Source organism: Syzygium oleosum, unplaced genomic scaffold, assembly GCF_021117445.2.
Source record: "Syzygium oleosum isolate NSW1041296 unplaced genomic scaffold, Sole_v2.1 Sole_v2.04, whole genome shotgun sequence".
Classification (NCBI taxonomy): Eukaryota; Viridiplantae; Streptophyta; class Magnoliopsida; order Myrtales; family Myrtaceae; genus Syzygium; species Syzygium oleosum.
In genome coordinates, this window is record NW_026607488.1 from 1,576,258 (window position 1) to 1,601,368 (window position 25,111).

Consider the following 25,111-nt stretch of genomic DNA (forward strand, 5'->3'; position numbering starts at 1 on the left):
TTCTCTTACAAGCTTCTCAGACATAATAAAAAAACTCTTATCTTCTAATGATGTAGAGCTCCATGTTAGATGAAAAGATCATACATCATAGGTTAACGTTCCTTTGAACCATTTCATGTTAGATAACCTACTAGACAAGGTAACTTTGGCTTGCAACTGAAGCCTTTCTTGCAAAAGTCATAAACATACAGCTACAAAGGTGAAATTGACCTATCCCTCTCTCTACCTCTTTCTCTCTCTTTGAATTTTAAAAAAGTTAGGATACTTAAATGCTCACATTATGCGAAATTAAGATCAAGTTTTCAAGCTCGAACTCGACAGCTACAATCATCTTTATGTGCTTGAGATCTAGGTAGATGCTGCAGCCTCAACTAAACTCCAATACAATGCACTCTTGACCTTCGACTCAAGTTATGGAAGTAGAGAAAGATGAGTTGGTGGATCTCCATCTCCTCTAACATTTTTTTTTGAGTTCTCACTAAAAAAAAGTAAACATTTGTAATAAATTTATTATTGTATATTCTCTTTGTCCTTATATTTTTTTTTTATAGAGATGTATTGGAGGATGAGTATATCAAGATGTAACATGTGAACTGTACATTTCCCGAAGAGTGAATTTTTAAATAAATAACTGTACCAAACTTTCAACTGTACTAAGCTTCGTTGGGAAACCAAGGAAAAAGAGGGGAAGGAAAAGAAGGGAATATTTTGAAGTTGATAATTGCAATTAAAATACTACGATGTAATCAAGTTTCAAAACTTTCAGTTTGCTAAATTACGTTTTAAAACATGTCCAATTTGTGCAATCAAATTCCTCCATTAACTTCGTCCAATTTGAGTGACGGAAAATGATGACTTTGCTTTTTTTTTTATTTTAAAGTTTCTCTTTTCCATGTGGCCATTATGTAAATGAGGAGTTTCTTCCTAATTTTAATTAGAATTCGATTAAAAGGTAAAAAAGGGGCTAACAAGTTAAAAAAAAAAACCATGCATTGATGGACGTAGCTTAAGCCACTGCCCCTACCTCGCTGGTAAGGTCAACCCTCGCCGAGGTGCATACAAGGATTCGCAGCCTGTCGCTTGTGCGCGGTGGTGGTGCAACCACCACGCAAGGGTCAGCCACGAGTGGGTCTACCAACCCTCATGCAGTGTTGGCTAGCCCTCGCTAAAGAGGCTCGTCCCAAACCAACCCAAAAATCTTGATATACACTGATATTTAGTTTCTATTGTAATCCTTTTTCCCTTTTCTGTTATTTTTTATCCTTTTTTTCTTTCAATTTTTTCACTTTTTGTCTTTTTAATTTTTCAATCTTTATTCTGATGTGGCGCCTTAGAGTCACTTGTATTAACGAATTAAAAAATTCCATCCGCATTAGCCATTAAATAATTGGGTTAATACCTCGAAACTGGTATACTTGTGATAAATTTACCTCAAAAATAATTTTTTGACCACCAAGAACTCCAAATCGGTATATCTATGACAAATTTTCCTTACGTTAATTTCCGTTAAATTGGATTAATACTACAAAAAATCACAAACCGGTACACCTATGACAAACAGATGGTAAAACCCCAAATTGGTACATCCGTCAAATTTGACAGTAAAATTTAATGGAAACTTAGGGAGGGTAAATTTGTTAAAGATGTACTAGTTTGAAATTTTTGACTGTCAAAATATTAGTATGGAGAAATTTGTTACAGATGTACCGGTTTGGGGTTTTTCATGGTATTAACCCTAGATAATTTGGATGAAGCTAGGGGAGGGAGTTGATTACACCGATTTGATGAGGTTAAGATTTGATTGTACTTTTAGAAAGTTTTAAAGCTTAGTTATACTTTCCTGACAAATTTTAGGACTTCAATTACACTTATTTCTAATACTTTGGAGAAAAGGGTTTGAAAATTAAAGTTTCGGGGGGACCCAAAAATCATAAACCTATTGTGCAAATGCTAATTCAATGCTAAATATTTCCAATTTAGCCAATGTAGTCCTAGCTTTTTGAAGGTTTTTCAATGTATTTATTAGGTCAACTTAGGCTGTGAAATTTTAATGTGGAGGTCCAATCAATGCCCACTATCCTATATGGCACACCCGGCAAGTAGAGTTACATTGGATTGTCGACGACCGTGTCACGTAGGATAGTCGGCGTTGACTGGACTCCACGTCAAAATTGATCAGATAGACCACATTGGAAATGATCAAAATGTTTATGAATAAATCGGTTAAATTGAAAAGTTAACAATTGAATTGATATATGGGTAATTTTATCAGAAAGTTATGCCTATTTTCAATTCTCACCATTTTGTCCCATTAGTCATATATTCCCGCATAGAGCATTAATGTCATGGATTGAGATCTTTTAAATTTAGCATCCTTTAAGGGTGCGTTTATTTCGCACAAAATGAGTGATTTGGAAAATATTATCCTAAAAATGATCGCTTATATTGCTTCTAAAAATGAATGAACGAAAAATATTTTCATGAAAGGCATAAAATGTTACTGATAATGAATATATTTTTTATTAGTTAATTATTTCAAGCAATCCGAGCAATTATTTTTAGGAAATTTTTTTCCAAATTACTCATTTTATGAAAGGCAAACAAATCCTAAGTTCAACTAAAGTTACTCCTGTTAAAATTTGGACATGTCGGCCGCTTCTCAAATAGATGGCCTAGATTATTTGTCCCTATTTGCTTTTCTTCTCCTTTTCCTTTCTCTCTTTCTCCCTAACGTGCTGTTGAAGATGGAGCAAGACCACCCCCGACACGCAGCCTCCGCTGCACGTTGATAAAATGGTTGGCATGTTCGGAAAAGGGTTTTATTACAACATGGCCCCCGTTCAAATGGGTCCCAATAATGTCACCAATTCTGCTCGTTTTCTATTGCCAATTCGCAGGTGAACGACTTTGGAATCACCATACATCTTTTCAAATTTACAAATTCTTTCTGTAAAATGGTGATTTTTAATTGGTGACCGTAGTTTTTCAAAATGTAGAGAAATTTTCAAATAAGAGTCCGAAGTAGAGTGAATTTCTCAAATGACGGCTAAAGTGAATTTTGTTTCAAATAAAGTTCCAAAGTAGAGTGATTTTTTCAAATAAAAGTGCAAAGTGGACTTTGTTTCAAATAATAACCTCTTTCGGCCGTCGTGATTAAGCCTTTATTTGAGACTGACTTATTCAATTCATTTTTCTTATTGGAAACTGATTCGTCCATTTCAACTCCTTATTCAAAACAATGTTCATTTTGGACTCTTTTTTAAGAAAAGATCCCATTTCAAGCTCTTATTTCGAGTTTTGCCTGAAATGTATTAGTAACTATTGTTATTTTGTTTCTGACTTTCTTAATGATATGATAAAAAAAATAATTAGAATAATTAGATTTACTTTATTGGAGCTAGACTTATCATTAGTGGTTAATAGAACTGACCAATGGATATAGCGTCAAAAGAAGATCTAGAAAGGAAAAAACTTTACTTTTCGTCCCTAAACTTTGGGGAAGTTCTCATTTTGATCCCACACTATTACATACGTTTTCATTTCAACCCTCATGTGCGGCTTGCTATCATTTTAGTCCCTCTCTTGGCGGGTATTTCAGTTGTTTAGTGGCAATTTTATTTTTTCTTTGGGTCAGATTCATGCCAAGTTGGTAAACGGCAGTGCTAACTGCAGTCCCAAATACACAAATTTTCCTCAATATGGTAAGTAAAGATCATTCAACATTGACAATGACCATAGCCCCATGGAATCGATCGCAATCTTAATCGTGGTCACTGATAATGTCCTCAGCATCTCCTCTCTATTTCTCTATTCATCGACAAATCCGCCTTCTCTCTCCAACTCTCTCTATCTACCAATCTCAAAGACTGGTTGAGCCGGACTGGCCGTGCCTGCTACACCACCTGCTCTTAGTTGGGGTAGCAACAAGATTCGGACCGCGAGTTGCTCTGTAAGCATAGAGCTAAGTATGAAAATTATGTGGCGTCGACGTACACGAATAAAGCTGTCACATGACCTACCTTCCCCTTTAATGCTCCCTCATGTCTTTCTCCAGCATTAGAAGACAATTTTTGCCGATGTCCTCATTTCTTGCTTGCTAAGTTTTTTGGGCCTTACAAGCAGGATAGGTGAATGGGCCTACAAGCTGAATGTCATAGACTCTTCAATTAGAGTGACATTGTCCCTTCGATTGGGAAAGAACAAAACTCGATTGTCTACGTCATGAAAAAAGGAAGCTGAAGTAAAACAAGAGCAATTCGACCTCTCTCACTCACAGCCGAGCTATTGTGGGAATTGTCAATTCAACGCCCCCCTCAACACCATAACCTCACGTTTACAAAATTTAATCATACGCTCACGCGTTATTGTGTTGCAAAAATGTACCTGAATGAAGGAAAAATGGTCATAATTCATTCATGCCATCTAATATTGAGTCCACATCTGGAGTCAGAATGGCGCGCTTATTGAGCTCCCCGACAACACAGAAGTGCTTCTCTGTTTTGTTGATGGCCACAACATCCTGAGCAAACACACAATCCAAACCCGAGGATACCTACACCGAACCCCAAATATAAGATAAGCATACATCCTTTTGCCCCTCAAGACCATAATGGTCTTAACTGATGATTCAATAGGAGAAAAAAGTTGCGATATAATCGTATTAGTTAATGCTCAAAATCAGTGGCATGAACATTGTCCCTCTGCATGCATTGAGAAACAAAATGATATATGAAGTGGGTTCTGAAAAATACTCACATCGTAGAGAGTATCACCGAGCTTGAGCTTGACAGCACCACTTCTATACACCAGCATTTTACCCATCAACCCTGCTAACAACTCATCCCAACTGCAGCTTTTCTCTGAGGAACCCAAAACCTCGGAGGATGTTGAGCTTTCGGTTGTCTCGTTCCCTTCTGCAGTTGTCAAACACTTTGCCATTGGGATTGATGGAGGTAACTGAATAAAGAACATACTAGGTTCCAAACTTCCGTCATCCTGACTGTCCTACATTTGTCATGGCACTTTCCTTAGTTACGACTAGTTCAAATCCCAGTTGATCTTTACTCATCAAAATACTAACCATTAGGCCAAGTTCCGTGGCTGAGTTTAGTATAGTTTCATCATAAGTCACACTACTCGAGGCCTCCCCAAACTCCTCTTCATCAAGAAGTTCTGCAAGTAAAAACACAGTGTTGCAGATATTTTGGAGTTATGACAAAATCAATACATTGTGGTAATTATTTGTGAACTAAAAATGGTGACATATCAAAAGCCACAACTATGCCAGTGGATATAAAGGTATAATTAGGAGTTGTAAATTTTCAACTAAAATAAACTGGATAGTGTACCTGGATTTCCTGAATATGGTCTCCTTAGAGGAAGAGTTACAGGATAGTAACTGTAATAGTCCTGCCAAAGAGTTAAGTAAGAAAAGAAACTTTAATTCTTGAACAACTAACCAAGTAGAAAGCGACATGTCATTGCATGATTTACCAACCCATGGTTCTCTGTATTCTTTCTCCCCTCTCAGGCCGGGACCACTGGAACTACCTATAAAGACCACAAATCTAATAAGTTTGAAAGGATAATTGCAGCTTAAGTAAGCATGGAGGAGGCTAAGTTTTTGAGTCAGAAGTTGAACCTTGATATGAATTAACATTATTTTGATCCCTTTGAGCATGATATGATTTTAACGAACTTGAAGTCCCTCCATAACCAAATGCAATTTGCGATGGAGCCACTGTAAAATCCACAAGTCAAAACCCAATGTAACCAAATCCACAAGCCTCCATAACCAAATGCTTTCATTTATTTATGAAGGCAAAACCATACACTAGTACTTCTGATGGCTAAATGTTAAATTTCTTCCTTCATTGAGGGACATATGGCAAGGATCTAAAATTGTATTAGAAGGCAAGAATTAGCAATCCAGAGCAAAAGTCTAGATCATGCTAATGCACTTCTAAGTTCACTATTATTCACATCTATGAAGTACGAAACACGAGCAAATATTTACGGGATTTCCGAACACCATTAGCTAACATGTATGTTCTTCCTATGTTCTTTTCCTCTGTTATCTATCTCCAAAGGCCAAGGTCATGACGACCAACACAAACAAGCATCGCATCATTTCACAGCTAACACTTTCATCATCAGAAACCATAATACGAAATGTTAATAAAAGATGCACCTTTTCTCTCAATTTTGGGCTTCTCCTTCAAGATACCTTCCTGTGATCAATGACATCAAAAGTCAAGTTTCAGAAAGATCCCATATGCAAAATAGTTAAACACATCCACAAGAGACTGCACGTTGACAAAACAGAGTGATATAAACGTAGACGCACATTGAAGTGCCGGAGCAAGTCCTTGGCCTTTGCTTCGTCGTCGTCCTCATCTCTAACTTCTCTGCAAAGCAACACAAAGGCTGTGATCAATTGAAGTGCTTTGATGATTCAGTAAAGCAATGCCATGAGCAATGCCATGAAACCCAGAAAGGTTATTCTATACGTCTTGACAACAGCAGGTTTTGGCCTTCGAACTGGAGGAGCTTTAGGTGCAAATCTCAACTGCAACATCACAACACAAAACATTCATTACCCAAGAAACAAAAAGAACAAGGAAGACCATCCCCAGCCAATGCAATTGTCATTTAGCAGAAAATAACAAATATCAAATGAATAAATAAAAAAAACCTAAGAAGGGCACGAACCAACCTTCCTTGGAGCAGCACCATAATCGCTGACAGGTTTTGAATCCATCAGATTCAGCTTCTGATCTTTCAAATTAAAGTTGGAGTAAAGAATTTGCTGAAGATTCAAATTGCCCGATTAATTTTGATGAATCCGGAAATTAGTTATCAGCCCAGTGATCATCGAGGGCTCATCGCCAATCAATAGAGGGTGTCTCAATTCGTCTTTGGTCTCTGGTTTCTTCTTCAAAATGGCAATGGCGGTTAGGGTTTCACCTAACCTTGTTCAATTACCGCCTAACGTGTTCACACTAATCAAGAGTTTCAAAATTCAATTCCTAACCAAACTAGGGTAAGCAACAATCAACACATGAACCTAACGTGCATAATGTCAATGCAAGTTAGATCAAACACGCGATTCAAAGTGTGTAAACCAAGCAACGTGCGATCGAATATGACACTAATCACACAATAGGGCAACAAAAACCAATTCCAAAGTCCAAATGAATATTTTGATTTTTCGAATTTTTTTTTAAAATTTTTTAATTAATTTTTTTTTAAACAATAATATTTTTTAATATTAAAATAATAATATTATATTAAAATATTATAAAATCGGATCCGGGTCGGATCTCCACATCCGACCCGGATCGGGACTGACCCGGGTCCGCCGCGAGGGGGGCTCGGCGAAGGCCCACTTCGGAATAAAAAAAACCACAACCCAAAAATAATTAATTAAAAAACACCTAGGCCCAGCCCACTATAAATAAAAACCTAAATAACACTTCAGCCCAAATTGACCAAATTCGGCCCATCCGGGAAAGGCCCAAAACCAAAAAAACTATTCTAATTCTAAACTAAAAAGCCCAAAACCTAATAAAACCTAAATTCAGGCCCAAACACCAAACAAAAAAACTACCCGGTTGTGACCCGTTCGCCCGACCCGGTTACCGGCCGCCCACCCGACTCGCTTGAAACCCTACGCGGTTCGCGGCCGCCACACCGCACCCAGGGACTCGCCTGAACGCCGGCCGCCGCTGGAGCGCATGCCCGGCCTTCACGGCCGAGACTTTCCGGCCACGCGGCTGGGCCCGTGCCTGGCCGCCGCTCGTCAACCTGAGTCGCCGGCCCGGTTACGCGGCCGCCTCTGTACGCGTCGCCACCCCGACGAGGAGTGGTTGATGTTCTTCGCCCGCGGCCGGTCCTAGCGCCGACGACCGACCGCCTCAGCCTGCATCGCCACCCCACCGAGGGGCGGCGGCGTCCTCCGTCCGGGTCACTGCTGTGGTGACCGGCGGCTGACTGAGACCACCCAAGCCCCGACGAGGGGCTGGGCGGCTGCGAACCAGCCAGATCCCGACAAGGGACTGGCTGTTCGCTCCCTTTCGTGGCCACGCCCGGACCGCCGTGGCGACCGGTGGCCCACCGGAACCGTCCGACGTTCCCAAAATTGCAGCGAAACAAAGCCAGATTCAGGAGTTGGTTCAGGCATATCATCAAACACATTGCGAGCGTCGACTGGAAAAGGAAAAACCAAGCCGATGGAAGTTCAAACGTCGATCGCAATCAGCACACACGGAAGACAGCATACAACAGCCACCAGGGAAGGCTCACCGACGCTCGGTAACGGCTGAAAACGAGCCTCGGCCCCCGCCGGCAGAGACTCTAAAAAACAGAGCAAAAAAAAGGAGCCGAAACAGGGGGGTTCGGTGGCATTGTCCCTACCCGGCTCGGCGGCGGCGAATGGGGGCGAGCTCGATAGATCGGATTATGTCCGGTCGCCTCGCACGCCTCCGAGCCGGAATCCTCGGGAATTCTACCACGATCCAAACAAAACGAAACCCGACGAAAACTCGGGTCGGGACCTACCGTGGGAAAAAGGAATGTATCGGAACGTCGCCGGCCACGGTTGAGGCGTGGCGGTCACCGACCGGAGACCGTTCACCTTCGATCTCGCTCTCCGACCTCTCTCTCTCGCTCCCTCTTGGCTCTCTCGGAACTCTCCCTGTCTCTCTCGGAACTCTCGGTCTCACCCTCCTCCTCCGGATCTCTCTCTTCTCGGAACTCTCTCCCTCTGTGCCTCTGCCCCCCTGCTCCGTCTTCTGCCTCTCTGCTTTTGTTCTTCTCTGGCTTTTGTTTTTCTATTCTCGTTCCTTTTTGGTTTGTGCAGAACCCCTCTTTTTCGTACTCTTCTCCCTTTTCTTCTTTTTCGTGAGTCAAAGGGGCAGAGCCTCTGTCCATGGGGAAGAGCTCCCTTTTTACTTTCTTTTTTTTCTCTCTTCTTCTTTTTTTTTTAAATTTTTATAATAATTTTTTAACACAAAATAAAAATGAAATAAAATAAGAGGAAAATATGTTTTCACTAAATTCTATTAATGCAAATACGCCTATCATTTATATGCCAATTAATTTAATGAAAATATTTTCGTTTATGGGTTAAAAATTAATCCCTAATTTTCTACGCAATTAAACCCTAAATGATTGAACAAAATTTAGGTGTCGACACATGCATTGAGAAACAAAATGATATATGAAGTGGGGTCTGAAAAGTACTCACATCGTAGAGAGTATCACCGAGCTTGAGCTTGACAGCACCACTTCTATACACCGGCATTTTACCCATCAACCCTGCTGACAACTCATCCAAACTGCAGCTTTTCTCCGAGGAACCCAAAACCTCGGAGGATGTTGAGCTTTCGGTTGTCTCGTTCCCTTCTGCAGTCGTCAAACGCTTTGCCATCGGGATTGTTGGAGGTAACTAAATAAAGAACATATTAGGTTCCAAACTTTCGTCATCCTGATTGTCCTACATTTGTCATGGCACTTTCCTTAGTTACGACTAGTTCAGATCCCAGTTGATCTTTACTCATCAAAATACTAACCATTAGGCCAAGTTCCGTGGCTGTTGCAGATATTTTGGAGTTATGACAAAATCAATACATTGTGGTAATTATTTGTGAACTAAAAATGGTGACATATCAAAAGCCACAACTATGCCAGTGGATATAAAGGTATAATTAGGAGCTGTAAATTTTCAACTGAAATAAACTGGATAGTGTACCTGGATTTCCTGAATATGGTCTCCTTAGAGGAAGAGTTACAGGATAGTAACTGTAAAATGCTTGAACGGGACGTGGTGACTTAGAACTCGATGATTGGAGGCCTGACACGGAACGGGCGGTTCCACGACGCGCTCGCATCTTTCCGAGAAATGCTGGGTTCGAATGTCGAGCCTGATGGTTTCACGTTTGCGTCTCTTTTCACCAGTTGCGCGCGGGTCGGGTTTCTAAGTCACGCATTGTGGGCGCACGGGTTGATGATCGAGGAAAAGATTGAACCGCACTTTATATTGAATGCAGCCCTTATTGACATGTATGCAAGATGTGGCAAGATCCAAACTGCTCGAGAAATTTTCGACAGCATTCATCGAGACGATGTATCGGTTTGGAATTCAATGATTAATGGGCTGGCCATTCATGGCGTTGCCCATGATGCTATTACAGTTTTCTCCGAGATGGAACGGGAAAAAGTCTCACCCGATTCTATAACTTTTGTTGGTATATTGACAGCCTGTAGCCGTTGTGGGTTGGTTGAGGAAGGGCGCAAGTATTTTGATTCAATGAGGAGCCATTACTCCATTCAGCCCGAAATACAGCATTATGGTGCCATGGTTGATCTGTTGGCTCGAGCGGGATCAGTGGACGAGGCCTATGCTATGATTAAGGAAATGCCCATGAAACCAGATGCTGCAATGTGGAGGACTCTCCTCAGTTCTTGCAGGGTCTTTAAAAGGTCGCGACTCGGTGAAGTTGCCGTTGCAAATATTCCGCGTCGCGAAAGTGGGGATTATGTCTTGCTCTCAAACACCTACTGCTCTTTAACTAGGTGGGATAGTGCGGAAAAAATGAGAAATTCGATGAAAAGGAAAGGAGTTGGTAAAAATTGTGGAAAGAGTTGGATTGAGTATGCATGTGAGATTCACCAATTCAGATCGGGTGATAGGTCGCACAGGGAAACAGAAGCGATGTACGAAGTTTTGGATGACCTTATTAAAAGAACTAAAATGGCGGGCTTCGTGCCTTCAATGGAGTTGGTTCTGATGGACGTTGCTGATGAAGAGAAGGAGGAGAATTTGAACTTTCACAGTGAAAAACTGGCGGTGGCATATGGGGTCTTGAAATCTAGTCCGGGGAGCGAGATCATGGTGTTGAAGAACCTTAGGATCTACTAGGATTGTCATTGCTGGATAAAATTGGTTTCAAGGGTATTGAGCAGAACGATAGTCGTGAGAGACCGACTCCGGTTTCACCGATTTGAAGGTGGCTTGTGTTCGTGCAACGACTATTGGTAGCCTACACATGGTTGCTTCCTTTTAGCCTTCGGCGCTACTAACCATACCAGATACCTTTTATGCGAAGGTAGCTATCAGGCGGTTCTGCTAGATTATCATTTATCATTTATCATTTAGAAGGGATTGCACTAATTACAAGCTAGTATTACCCGTTCGATTGTTTTTAACATTTGAGAGAAGGGTTGGTTACATATAGAGATTTCTATGAGAATATGAGATTAGGAGCTAATGTACTTGTGTTCCAGAACCAGCCTTGACAACAGCGAGGAGAGGAACCATTTGGAGGTGATAATCAATTTCAGACCATGGTCAACACGCTCCTTTTATTGTTTTTCTAATTTCAGCATGCTCCTTGATCAAGTAAGTTGTCGAAAAACTTATCACCGAATAGAGACTCGACTCGCTGCTCTTTGTTTCCCTCTCACCAATTTACTGTTCCTCTACTCCTTTGCTTTGCTAGTTGAATGGACAGGGACTTGCCGTCACCGAATATTATTTTGTGTGCTGAAATGATTTGTGCTCATGTGTAACCCGATTAGAAGCGCAATGTCAAACTCAACAAAGTGTAAGGAGTTCACGATCATGAGGATGGATATGTAGTACATCTAATCATGTTGCATTTTCCGCACCACATCCCATCCTATATGTTATTAACAAAGAGTACAGAGTACATCAATCGATTCCTTTAACTACTCCTGATGCAAACTGATGATTTGTATTGCTAGAATGGCGTGCTAGTCATCCCATCAGGTGGCCCTAGACGATGCTTTTGGACAAGCAGGACATGGGCGAGCGGCTTCGTTTCTGTGCTTGATTGACTAGACATTCACAGTCATGGCAAAGAAGTTTCAACTTGAGCTGTGCAATCGATCCGGTTCTCCTTGAAATCGGACCGGACCTGATGGGACCAAACCGCCCATAAAAATAGGTTTGATTTCCTGTTCCAAATCGGTACTGTGCAGGTAGGTTCTAGGTTGTGGATGTTGAACTTACTCACTCATTTACTCAGAACCGGCTAGAACCTGTTTTTTGAAATTGAAAGAAAATGATATATTATTCTTAAATGAGTTTAACTTCTCTATTGCTTTATAAATCTGTTTGTTTTGTATTGATATTTTACTTTGAGCTGTTTTGATGCTCAATAAAAATAGAAATCGGTTCATGGGTAGACTTCGGAACCGGACCTAACAAACAGGGTAGGTTCCAGGTCGATTCCAAAACAAGTAGGATAGATTCCAGGTTCAAAAAACTGGGAACCGGGTATATCACGGTAGGTTTTCAAGTAACCTACCTACCTACCTTAGAACCGATCACCCTTAGTTTCAACCCGGCCCGGTCTGTTAAGTGGCCTGGACAATGATTTTGGGCTAGCTAGTTGGGCCACCAGAAGGCCACGAGGCTGGCGTCTCCCCTTCACAGGCTCGCAACTGTAACGAGGTTTGGACAACGCCGGCCAGGTGTTCGACGTTTTGTCCCGCCGTCCAGGCCCATCCCCTCATCGTCACGAATCAAACCAATCCCCTCCACACTCCATGGTCACACCACCTACTCCTTTCACTCTCTCACTCCTCTCGATCACAGTCACTCATTATGATTCACTATCTCCGATCTCGCGCACACATTTTCCCTTCCCTCTCCCACACCTTCTTGCCCCCCAACCGCTCCTTCAGACCCTCCTCCCTCTCCGTCAAGCCCCTCTCCACCACCGCCGCCGCCGCCATGTCCTCCGCCGCCCCCGCCCAGCTCGTCGAGCACATCGTCCTCTTCAAGGTCAAGGACGGCACCGACCCCTCCCGGGTCGACGCCATGCTCACCGGCCTCAACGCCCTGACCTCGCTCGACACGGTCCTCCACCTCGCCGCCGGCCCGGTCCTCCAGACCAGGTCCTCCCTCTTCGCCTTCACCCACATGCTCCACAGCCGCTACCGGACCAAGGACGACCTGGCCGCTTACTCCGCCCACCCCAGCCACATGGGTGTCGTGAAAGAGTCCGTCTTGCCCATCTGCGACGACATCATGGCCGTCGATTGGGTCGCCGACCGCGTCCCCGAGAGCCTCGTGGTGCCCCCGGGGTCCGCCGTCAAGGTGAGCTTCCTCAAATTGAAGGAGGGTTCGGGGGACGGGGCGAAGGGCGAGGTGATGGGGGTGATTGAAGGGATTAAGGATGGGTTTGCGAAGATCGAGCAGGTGACGTGCGGGGAGAACTTCTCGCCGGCGCGGGCCAAGGGGTTCTCGATCGCGTCGCTCGCGGTTTTTAAGAGCGTGGAGGAGATGGCGGCCGCGGTGGCCGATGAGGAGGCCGTGAATTCGCGGAAGGAGAAGGTTAGGGAGTACTTGGACGGCGTGATCGTGGTGGATTACGTGGTCCCGGAACTGCAGCCGTCGAGCGCGAGCCTTTGATGGAATGATGGATGATTGCCTCCCTTTGGAGGTTTATGTCAAATGTTTTGTATCTCTCTTGCTCCGACTGTTGAGATACCTGAAACTGCTTAACGATGATGGAATAAATTATATGATGAGCAGTCTTGGTGCTTGAATTGCATTTTTGTTCTCTAATTATATGGCTGGTGAGTTGATATGGAGTAGATAACTATCTTTAGGACAAAAGGGTATATGATTCTTGAATGAATGAAGGACAAAGTTTAGTGCTTTTTCGGATTATGACACGTGAGGAAGAAATGAGTAGATTTTTTTAGATCATTTAGACTGTTAACATAACTTTTATAGCTCGTGAGAACCGTGGCGAGGCTGTTGCTTCCGGTGATCTGGTTCTTGTAGTTGGTAGCATGCTAAGTCTTTGATATCGGGACTTGTTGGAACTTCCAGTAACTCGATAATGTGAACTCAGATGATTGGAGCCTGAGGATTTCTGTGGGATGCAGCATTTGATGCTGCATTAGGTCCCAGTATTGAGTTAGAAAAATTGACATCTAATGTGCCATATCTTTCATCTTTTCTCTTGCTGTCTGCTTGTGATATTTGTCCACTTCCTATGCCATTGTACCATGATAGAAAATTATTTAGCTTCCATCAATTATTGTACCTAGTGATGGCATACAATTACTCATGTGAAAGATTCTCCGTGGCCCAGGCAAGTTTCTCAGTGTGGCACTTCAATAGAATTGTGTTGGCAAGTTATATATTCTCATAAGTCTCATAAAGCTGTCTAAAAAAGAGACGTCAAGTATCCTTCTGGTGGTCAATTCACTCTAGAATCTATGGTTTAGTTTCTTAGTGGGATGAATCAGAAGTAGACTGATTTAATGCAATGATGTGGCTACTCTTTTAATGGTTGCTTGCGTTGACCGTGGCGAACTCCTCCTTGTAAGTCTGGTCTACAAATGCTAGTGGATGCTCTCTAACTGGTGCTAACTTTTAGTAACTGCAGCCTGTTGCTGTCTTTTAGATTCAAAGGGCCACATCATTATTTTCAGTTGAATTGTAGAATGGTAACAATGAAATGTAATGGCACCAAAAGATGCTGTCTCTGGATACTTTTCTGATAGCATTGACAACGTCAAACCCAGCAATTACAATATACTAAGTACTGTTGGAGTGTCTGGAATCAAATTATATTCTGTGTGGTCTGACTTAATATTCGTTTAGTCTAGGAGTAGTATGGTCAACCATTTTCATTCTTTGCATGGTGGAAAGACTTCGGACACTGTGAAATCTTCTAGGATGTTGAGGGCGCCTGTCTATGTACGAGGCGAGCAATTTTTTGGTTCTTGTCCTTTTTCACCTCTTGGAAAGAGTCTCTCTGGGTTTATGGATGGCTTACATTTCCAGCGTAATTGCGGTGGAGTGACTACTACTGTTTTTCATTGCATAGCTGTTCTAAATTTGTAAGATTTCGTATATGCGAACGGAAAACATTTGGTTGCACTTTCTCTTTGTAAGTGAGATTTGTCATATCTGTCGTTAAGTTAGTGATTAATGACTAGATTACGGCATATCGTCAATATTATAACAGTAAAGGCTGTTTTATCACATCAATCCCACAAGTTCTGGCTTTTTGTTTCCAATCAGCAGAAAGCTCGTCTTCGTGCAAGAACCAGAGATCTACCTCCGATAATAGGCACTCCAATATTAGGCTTCTGTCATGTTTACAGTGTATGTACAGTATTCATTTGGTTTTCCTTGGTATATTGTCCTATGCTAATAGCAGATGCTTTAAGGCATTGTCAATCGAAGTGGTACGTGCTTTCTCTTCGGTTTTACTGTTGTTTTGGGAGCTTTCTATTGAGCATTGAATTGCAAGACTTGATTGGAGCTTCAAGTGGTCTTTATAAGTTTTCTTTGTGATCTTTGTAGATGCTCATGGACTCACCCATTGCGTTCGATGTTCCTCTTTCGATGTTCATCTTTCGTTGCCTTTAAAATGCGCGATCGAGATATGTTACTCCTTTTTCTCCCGTGGTAGTGTACCATCCTGGAAATGCTGATGTCTTTGTTCATGTTAAAAATGACGTGTGATTTCTGAGATGCCCTTTGCAGCTAGCTCGGGGTGAGCAAACGGAATTGCCGGTCCGAACCAAATTGGCCAGTTCTTGGTGGTTTTCGGGGGCACCGGTTTGATTCTCGGTTTCCAAGTATTGGAATCGGTGATTTTCGGTCCGATTCCCGGACCCATGGGTGGAACTGCCTACTCGAACCAATTGGACCGTATCAAATTTTTTTACATATTTCTTACGAAAAATGTAAAAATTTGAAAAGACCTAATCCTTCACAACACAACCCAGTCACTCTCTCGCACGCCCGACTCACTCTCTCCCTCTTTCACAAATCTGAGCAAAAACCCCGATCTCAATCTCTCTCTCGCTCAATTCGCTGGCCTCACTCTCGCTCAACTGTCACTTCACTCTCGCAACTGTCACCTCACTCTCGCTTGATTGTTACCTCTCTCTTGCGGTCTCACTCTCTCGCTCGACTCTCATCTCTCTCTTGCTCTGTTTTTGGCTGATCGTTATCGCGATCGCATATCATCGAGGTAAATATCCAATGCTCTGTTTTTCTGAGAACTTGTTCATGCTAATTGGGCTCCCGGTGGACTAGCATATTCAAAGTCTCTTTATGGTTTGAACTTTCTTGTTCTGCTAAAATGTGAATAACCTCAGCTTGACTTAAGGTAAGAACTTATACGGTGCTACCGTGGCTTAACATTGTACATTGGATTTTGTAGAAATTTTTCTATTCAAATACTTTCTTGTTGTGGGTCAGCCATTGCAAAGGACACCTTATTTGGCTTCGTTTATGAATAAGAATGCCGGAACTATATGAAGAAATTGAATAATCAAATGGAGTGTTAAAAACAAACATGCAACCAGTTCCATTGGCACCAATTCTCGATTTCTAGAGGGGAACCGGACAACCCAAGAACCGATCACTCCTACAGTTAAAAGCATTGCCGTACTCTCTCTCTCTCTCTCTCTCTCTCTCTCTCTCTCTCTCTCTCTCTCTCTCTCTCTCTCTCTCTCTCTCTCTCTCTCTCTCTCTCTCTCTCTCTCTCTCTCTCTGCGTGCTAGCGAGAGCTAAGAAATGAAAAAAACTGTGCGTCCATGCGAAGATATGCATGGTATTTTCCTTAGAGGCAACAGCAATCTCTCAAACATCTTGATAATGTCATGTTGGTAAAGTTTTATTATTTCGCCAGTAACTTACTAAACTAATAAATCCCAAATTTTCAGAATAAATATTGTCAAGATCGATATGGTTCCCTTCCTTTGTCATTGTGAATTCCTTTCATCGCCTGTGGTCAAAATCGACCACAAATCCCCACCCCAAGATCCCATCGACCCCTCGGAATTGCAATGTGAAGAACAGCAAGGGTCAGCTACATTCTCCATTCGAATGAATCGGGAACTTTCTCCAGATAAACACGCTTTGTGACTCCGGCCGGAGAGTTAGACGACGAAAAACAGAACGTGGATTTTGTACCTCTAGCGCAAAGGTCTCAATTGGGTTGCATGTAGATGATGAGATGGTACATGGTTTTCGAGAATCTCTTGACCTCGTACGGACAACTTGGATTTTGACTTAAGACTGCTAGGAAGAACGAGCAAGGGGGGCCAAAAAAGCAGAGCAACTCAGTATGGATCCTAACGCTGTCCTGCCACTAATTCAGCGTCACTTCAATACCACCATTAATGATGCTCGTCTGCCAGCAAGAGACACTGGAATCATGGGCGCGGGCTAAGTGCGTGCGAGGCCAGCCACATGGCAAGGTTCCAAACAGATTCTCCTGTGGAAGAGACGAAATTCTGGGACTTGGGATTGGTTTCGTTCCTGGAATCCAATTGGGTTATGTGGCTATAGTACCGTTTTAACTGCGTGGACGCGCCGTACCTCATCCGGCACTCAAGGTTGAACCCCAATGATAATACTGCTGAAGTAGAGATTACGAAAGGGATCGCGTGATTAGTGAGCAGCGTCTGCTCTTTTAGTGTGTCATCATCTCCTTGTAAAGAAGTGACCACGGCGTTCGTCACAAACTAATTAGTACTTTTTTTTTTTTGGGTGTATAAAATCTGTACTCAATTCGTTAGTGGCAGTGACAGCCGGCTAAGAATAAGAAAAGGAAAAGAAAGAAAATAAAATGAATATTGATAAAAAAAATTCAGAAAATTAAAAAAATTGGCAAAAACTGTTAACATCAGCGTCGGCGGTGCCACGTAGGACGGCTGACGTCCACGTTAGTGATTTCCGATCAAAATTGATAGGAAGAATTATATTTGAAAAATCGTCAAAAGTTTTAGGACGGGTAAAGTATCAAAAAAGTTTTAACCATATTGCATTTGTACTAGTTCAATTCTAAACCTTTTAATTGGACTAATTTAATCCTAAACCTTTTCACATTTTGCTAATTGAGGCCATCCAGCCACTTGGTCGGAAATCGCTAACGTGGATATCGAAAGTCCTACCTGAGACAACATGCGTTAATGTGGAAAGCTTTCGAAAATTTTTGTAAAAAAAAAAATATTTTTTTTATTTCTTTTTTTCCTTTCATATTGGCCTATGAGGGTCACTGGCCACTTGGCAAGGGCCTTTGCACCCTTACCTATGGCCGGAGGGGCTGCGATGGCCCTATGTCCTTGCCGGCCGTGGGTGAGGGCACGAAGGCCCTTCCCCAGGGCCTTGCGGCCCCGCTAGTGGTGGGCGAGGTGAGGGCTTTGGCTAGGCCATCATCGCGAGCTCATCGGCTGTGGATGAGGGCCTTCGTGACCTCGCCAGCGATCAGCGAAGGCTTGTTGGCTCTCGCCGGCCAAAATGAAAGGAAAAATAAAATAAAGAAAAGAACAAAAAAATGTGCAAAAAATTCATAAATTATTAAAATATTATTAAAAAAATGTTTCCGTCAGCGTCGACTGTGCCACGTAGGATGGTCGATATCCATATTTACGATTTTCGATCAAAATTGACTGGATGGATTCAATTGGCAAAATGTTAAAGATTTATGACCGTTTTGGTTTTTTCCCTGTTTTAGGACTAAATTGACACAATTGAAAAATTTAAGACTAAATTGACCACTGTATAATAGGTTTTGAACCTTTTTGGACAATTATCCCTAAATTTATCTGTATGAGTTTCAGTATTCAGTTAACCCACATTTGGGTCTATCCATGCTAATTTTTATCCCAACCATTGGGCTATAGAGAGTATCAAGATACGTAGAATATGAATTGCTTTGTTCTCTAATATCTTAAAGAATGAACATGCATGGGTGAACACTAAATCAATATTTGAAAGTAAAAAAAAGTAGAGACGGACAAACTTAGATTATGATTCGTGCTTAAGCTTTGTTGGGAAACTAAGGAAAGGGAGGGGAATGAAATTGGGTGTGAAATCTAGGGACTATTTTGAAATTTTTGGATAAGTGCAATTCAAATCCTAAAATTTATCACAAAGATGTAATCAAGTCTAAAAATTGACAATTTATTCTGTCAAGTTCTAAAATTTGTGTAATTCCTTCAATCAAATACTTTTGTTTGCTTCGTCCAATCTTGAGTGATTGATAATGCCGACTAGGCTTTTTTTTTACTTCTCTTTTCTACTGATCCATTTAATGATTATGACACATGTACCTAAACTAATTTTCATCCCACAAAATACCCCAAATTGGTACTCCTGCAACATATTTATCTCAAGCTAATTTTCGTCTCACAAAAAAATCCAAACCAGTACTCCTGACTCAAATGTACACTCCATTAGCATTCCGTTCAATATTTCTTTAAAATGGATAATGACATAAATGATCCTTGAGCTTTCACTCAATGTACAATGTGGTCCATAAACTTTAAATTTGTTCAATGTTGTCATTTTAACAAAATATGCAATGTTGTCCATAAACTTTTAATTTGCTAATGTGGTTTCTGGACTTTTGATACATATTTAATTTAGTCTATGGATTGTATGAAAATGTTCAATGTTGTCCTAAGACAACATTGAACAAGTACTAGAGAAGTCTAGGGATCACATTGAACAAATTAAAAGTTCAAGGACGATATTACACATTTGGCTAAAGTTTAGGGATCAAGTTGAACAAATTTAAAGTTCAAGGAACACATTGCACATTGGGCCAAAGTTTATGAATTATTTGTGTCATTTACCCTCTTTAAAATGCATACATGCCAATATATGTGGCAAACGACTACAAGATGGATCTATGTGGAGAACACATATGTATTGACATGAATGCTTTTAATGGAGGATATATTTGATCAGGGATATCGATTTGATATTTTTATGAGACGAAAATTAATTTCAGTGTAAATGTGTCATATAGTACCGATTTGAGATTTTTCGTGCGAGAGTAATTAGTTTAGGTTAAATGTGTAATGAGGTACCGGCTTGAAATTTTTAATGATATTAACCTTCGTACAACAAAATGTCAATTTTGTGCCTCAAGCGCAAGGTCTTGACTAGGTTAGATGTTGACGGTGAGAAAGTATCTAGTTTTCATGAATCTCTTAGACTTCGTACAGACGATTTGGGTCTGACTTACAGGAGAGAAGATGGAAAAGGAGGGAAGAACAGCAACTTGGTGTGGCTCTGAATGCTGTTCTTTGATTAATTAATTGCCACTCTACCATTATATAATGTTCGTCTGACAGTATAAAGATACTTGGCAATTCGAAAGCAGATTCTCCTGTCAAAGCATCACGGAGTGGCATGTGTTTTGTCAGTTAATTTTCAGCAATGTCATAATCAACATATTGATTATACCTACGTGACAGAGATCGTGAGAAATTCTGGGAATTTGGACTGGTCGTGCAATCAATTGGTTGTCTGTCCAGGACAAATTAACTGTCTGGACGTACGTACCTAATCAGGCACTCAGTTTAAATCCAGTATTAGTATTGCTAATGTAAAGATGAAGAAAGGGATCACGTGATTAGTGAGCAACGTCCGCTCTTTAAACATTTCATCATCTCCTTCATTAATAAGTGATCATGGTGTATAAGATATTGAACCTGTTCGAGCAAAAGACAGAATTCTTTCGTCGCAAGATGATCATCTTAAGATACCTAGTTGACTCGTAAGTGTTGAGGACAACACTTAAAGTTCTCTTGAGTTTGAATCCACAGAACGAGGGAAAAACCTGTCCTGTGATAGCATGTGCGAATATCTATGACTGAAAAAAAATTACTATACGTGAAGACCAAAGTACTAGTTCTATTCGATCCACTACAAATTTCGATTATTTTTCATATTTTTCTCCATTTCAAATTGGATTTCTTCTACCAATGTCTTCGATTGAGCTTAAGATGACCTTTACTAACATTTTTATTTTTAGCTGAATTTGCACGTTGTGATGCCCACCTTTGTAACCACTAATTTAAAGTCCGGATGGAGGAGAACACAATTCTTTCCTTTTAGGTAAAAAAGGAGGTGACGTTTCTGTCAATCTCAGCAGTGTGACGGAACATTGTAGGCCACTAATTTGTTTCTAACAAACCGGACGAATTTCTCATCCGGTTTATAAGAACTTAAGAAAAATGAGTCTAAATAAAGAAAGAAAGTTTTTGACATTTTTTTATTAAATACAACAATCATATTTTTTGCAGCACTAATATCATAATCTAAATAAATTACCTTGACCATCAATAATATTGAGATGAAATTTTTAATGTCCGAATATAATCCATGGCATTGTTAAAAGTTGGATTGTCCTTACTTTTATTTTATCGTTATGATAGTGTTTTTTTTTTGTCAAAGTAGAATTGCATTTTAATTCAATACTAATGTTCTAGAGGGATTAAAGTAATCGGTGAGTATCTTAAAATACTTTTTTTTATATTGTATTGGGTGTAATCGGCAAGCGTCTTAAAATACTAATTAAAGTAATGATCATTTGTTCTAGATCGAAAAAGTATTTGACACAAAGAAAAAAATTTATTGAACTTTAAAAGATCGTTCGATGTAATCGATTTTACATATTTACATTTATGTATCCTCGATGGTCCATATGTTTGACGTTCAATTAAACTCAAAATACAAATGCTTAAAAGCAAAGAATTGGACGAAGAATAGAAAAATACAAATCATTTCAGAAACACCCTTAATGTTCTTGTTAAATAAAAGAAATCTACTTATCACATGTTTGTATCGAATTGACTCTTAAAACTCTAACATTATAATATATTAGCCAAATCATTTTTTGGCTACATAATAGTAGTGATATTGCCGGAATGATAAATTGCTACTATATCGAATCCAATCCGTGGTTTTTTTTTTCGATTGCAAAATCCAATTCATGTTTGCTAGGTGTCGGATTGGAGTGAAAATATAATTTTTTAGGGAAAAGCGCACTGAAAGTTTTAAAATTTGTCATGAAAGTGCAATTAAGTCATAAAACTTTCAAAAAATGCAATCACATCCTAAAACTTGTTACAAAAATGCAATCAAGTCCTAAAATTTTTAAAAAGTGTAATTAGCAGAAGGATATGATTAGATTGATCTGATAAATTTTAGCATTTTTTGAAGATTTTATGACTCGATTGCACTTTCGTGATAAATTTTTAGACTTTCGAAGCATTTATCCCAATTTTTTATTTGAATTTGATCAATAAGAATATAAAGCTTATTTTTTTCGGTTAGCACATAAAGCTTATTAAGAACCAAGTAAAACAAGTTTGGTTTCATCGGTTTGCGCACCCATATTTTATTAGCTTCTTTTCCCCCGACAAAAGGTGGTGTTGTCCAGATGGCAAGGGGAGTACTAATAATGGCTCGAGTCTCGAGAAGTAGAAGTTCATTTTGCTTAAAGTTTACTCCCAAGCGAGTCAATAAAATGATTTCTCATTCATAAAAAAGTTTTTTGACCCAAAAAAAAATTCATAAAAATGTTTAATGTTATCTTCTCTTACAAGCTTCTCAGGCATAATAAAAAAACTCTTATCTTTTAATGATGTAGAGCTCCATGTTAGATGAAAAGATCATACATCATAGGTTAACGTTCCTTTGAACCATTTCATGTTAGATAACCTACTAGACAAGGTAACTTTGCCTTGCAACTGAAGCCTTTCTTGCAAAAGTCATAAACAAGGTGAAATTGACCTATCCCTCTCTCTACCTCTTTCTCTCTCTTTTAATTTTAAAAAAGTTAGGATACTTAAATGCTCACATTATGCGAAATTAAGATCAAGTTTTCAAGCTCGAACTCGACAGCTACAATCATCTTTATGTGCTTGAGATCTAGGTAGATGCTGCAGCCTCAACTAAACTCCAATACAATGCACTCTTGACCTTCAACTCGAGTTATGGAAGTAGAGAAAGATGAGCTGGTGGATCTCCATCTCCTCCAACATTTTTTTTGGGTTCTCACTAAAAAAAAGTAAACATTTGTAATAAATTTATTATTATATATTCTCTTTGTCCTTATATATTTTTTTTTATAGAGACGTATTGGAGGATGAGTATATCAAGATGTAACATGTGAACTGTACATTTCCCGAAGAGTGAATTTTTAAATAAATAACTATACCAAACTTTCAACTGTACTGAGCTTCGTTGGGAAACCAAGGAAAAAGAGGAGAAGGAAAAGAAGGGAATATTTTGAAGTTGATAATTGCAATTAAAATACTACGATGTAATCAAGTTTCAAAACTTTCAGTTTGCTAAATTAAGTTTTAAAACTTGTCCAATTTGTGTAATCAAATTCCTCCATTAACTTCGTCCAATTTGAGTGACGGAAAATGATGACTTTGCTTTTTTTTTTTTTTTTCTCTTTTCCATGTGGCCATTATGTAAATGAGGAGTTTCTTCCTAATTTTAATTGGAATTCGATTAAAAGGTAAAAAAGGGGCTAAAAAGTTTTAAAAAAAAACATGCATTGATGGAGGTAGCTTAAGCCACTGCCCCTACCTCGCTGGTAAGGTCTAGCAACCGTCGCCGAGGTGTAGACAAGGATTCGCAGCCTGTCGCTTGTGCGCGGTGGTGGTGCAACCACCACGCAAGGGTCAGCCACGAGTGGGTCGTCCCAAACCAACCCAAAAATCTTGATATACACTGATCTTTAGTTTCTATTGTAATCCTTTTTCCCTTTTCTGTTATTTTTTGTCCTTTTTTTCTTTCAATTTTTTCACATTTTTTTCTTTTTAATTTTTCAACCTTTATTCTGATGTGGCGCCTTAGAGTCACTTGTATTAACAAATTAAAAGATTCCATCCGCATTAGCCATTAAATAATTGGGTTAATACCTCGAAACTGGTATACATGTGACAAATTTACTTCAAAAATATTTTTTTGACCACCAAGAACTCCAAATCGGTATATCTATGACAAATTTACCCTACGTTAATTTCCGTTAAATTAGATTAATACTACAAAAAATCACAAACCGGTACACCTATGACAAACAGAGGATAAAACCCCAAATTGGTACATCCGTCAAATTTGACAGTAAAATTTAATGGAAACTTAGGGAGGGTAAATTTGTTACAGATGTACTAGTTTGGAATTTTTGATGGTCAAAATATTAGTTTGGAGAAATTTGTTACAGATGTACCAGTTTGGGGTTTTTCATGGTATTAACCCTAGATAATTTGGACGAAGCTAAGGGAGGGAGTTGATTACATCGATTTGATGAGGTTAATATTTGATTGCACTTTTAGAAAGTTTTAAAGCTTAGTTATACTTTCCTGACAAATTTTAGGATTTCAACTACACTTATTTCTAATACTTTGGATAGAAGCATTTGAAAATTAAAGTTTCAGGGGGACCCAAAAATCATAAACCTATTGTGCAAATGCTAATTCAATGCTAAATTGTTCCAATTTGGCCAATGTAGTCCTAGCTTTTTGAAGGTTTTTCAATGTATTTATTAGGTCAACTTAGGTTGGGAAATTTTAACGTGGAGGTCCAACCAGTGCCCACTATCCTATATGGCACGCCCGGCAAGCAAAGTTACATTGGATTGTCGACGACCGTGCCACGTATGACAGTCGGCGCTAACTGGACTCCACGTCAGAATTGGTCAGATATACCACATTGGAAATGATCAAAATGTTTATGAATAAATTGGTCAAATTGAAAAGTTAACAATTGAATTGATATATGGGTAATTTTCCTAGAAATTTATGCCTATTTTCAATTCTCACCATTTTGTCCCATTAGTCATATATTCCCGCATAGAGCATTAATGTCATGGATTGAGATCTTTTAAATTTAGCATCCTTTAAGGGTGCGTTTGTTTCGTACAAAATGAGTGATTTGAAAAACATTATCCTAAAAATGATCGCTTATATTGCTTCAAAAAATGAATGAACGAAAAATATTTTCATGAAAGGCATAAATTGTTACTGATAATGAATATATTTTTTATTAGTTAATTATTTCAAGCTATCCGAGCAATTATTTTTGGGAAATTTTTTTCCAAATCACTCATTTTATGAAAGGCAAACAAATCCTAAGTTCAACTAAAGTTACTCCTGTTAAAATTTGGACATGTCGGCCGCTTCTCAAATAGATGGCCTAGATTATTTGTCCCTATTTGCTTTTCTTCTCCTTTTCCTTTCTCTCTTTCTCCTTGTTTTTTCCTCTTCCCATTTTCCCTTGCCCCCCAAACCAGAC

At 39.9% G+C, this 25,111-nt stretch overlaps 3 protein-coding genes across 5 annotated transcripts; 2 read left to right on the forward strand and 1 right to left on the reverse strand.

Annotated features, from left to right (window-relative positions):
* Positions 1-4,341: 4,341 nt before the first annotated feature.
* LOC130137931 (uncharacterized) lies at positions 4,342-6,961 on the reverse strand. Of its 3 annotated transcripts, XM_056310546.1 has the most exons (10): positions 6,716-6,961; positions 6,510-6,568; positions 6,347-6,407; positions 6,191-6,230; positions 5,642-5,740; positions 5,498-5,550; positions 5,349-5,409; positions 5,081-5,172; positions 4,756-5,004; positions 4,342-4,552 (listed from the first exon to the last, which is right to left on the reverse strand). In XM_056310546.1, exons 1-10 carry the CDS (start codon positions 6,758-6,760, stop codon positions 4,403-4,405), a joined length of 909 nt encoding a protein of 302 aa, XP_056166521.1. In that variant the 5' UTR covers positions 6,761-6,961; the 3' UTR covers positions 4,342-4,402. The 3 variants fall into 3 exon arrangements, with proteins under 3 accessions (XP_056166521.1, XP_056166524.1, XP_056166523.1); XM_056310549.1 differs by lacking the exon at positions 5,081-5,172 and having other exon boundaries at positions 4,756-4,999; positions 5,349-5,398; XM_056310548.1 differs by lacking the exon at positions 5,081-5,172 and having other exon boundaries at positions 4,756-4,999; positions 5,494-5,550.
* Positions 6,962-9,810: 2,849 nt separating this feature from the next.
* LOC115664238 (pentatricopeptide repeat-containing protein At5g50990) lies at positions 9,811-11,484 on the forward strand. The gene has a single exon (XM_030586184.2). The coding sequence runs from the start codon at positions 9,842-9,844 to the stop codon at positions 10,919-10,921; it is 1,080 nt and encodes a 359-aa protein (XP_030442044.2). The 5' UTR covers positions 9,811-9,841; the 3' UTR covers positions 10,922-11,484.
* A 1,087-nt stretch (positions 11,485-12,571) lies between these two features.
* Positions 12,572-13,578, forward strand: LOC130138090 (stress-response A/B barrel domain-containing protein UP3-like). The gene has a single exon (XM_056311089.1). The coding sequence runs from the start codon at positions 12,632-12,634 to the stop codon at positions 13,439-13,441; it is 810 nt and encodes a 269-aa protein (XP_056167064.1). The 5' UTR covers positions 12,572-12,631; the 3' UTR covers positions 13,442-13,578.
* The last annotated feature ends 11,533 nt before the right edge of the window (positions 13,579-25,111 follow it).

Bases quoted from the DNA above. Each gene is read 5' to 3' on its own strand.
- LOC130138090 (XM_056311089.1), top strand. From the start codon at position 12,632: ATGATTCACTATCTCCGATCTCGCGCACACATTTTCCCTTCCCTCTCC.
- LOC130137931 (XM_056310546.1), bottom strand. From the start codon at position 6,760: ATGGATTCAAAACCTGTCAGCGATTATGGTGCTGCTCCAAGGAAG. The intron at 6,408-6,509 runs GTATAGAATAAC...GTTGCTTTGCAG, and splicing joins AAACCTGCTGTTGTCAAGAC to AGAAGTTAGAGATGAGGACG. The intron at 5,410-5,497 runs GTTGGTAAATCA...ACTCTTTGGCAG, and splicing joins AAGAATACAGAGAACCATGG to GACTATTACAGTTACTATCC.
- LOC115664238 (XM_030586184.2), top strand. From the start codon at position 9,842: ATGATTGGAGGCCTGACACGGAACGGGCGGTTCCACGACGCGCTCGCA.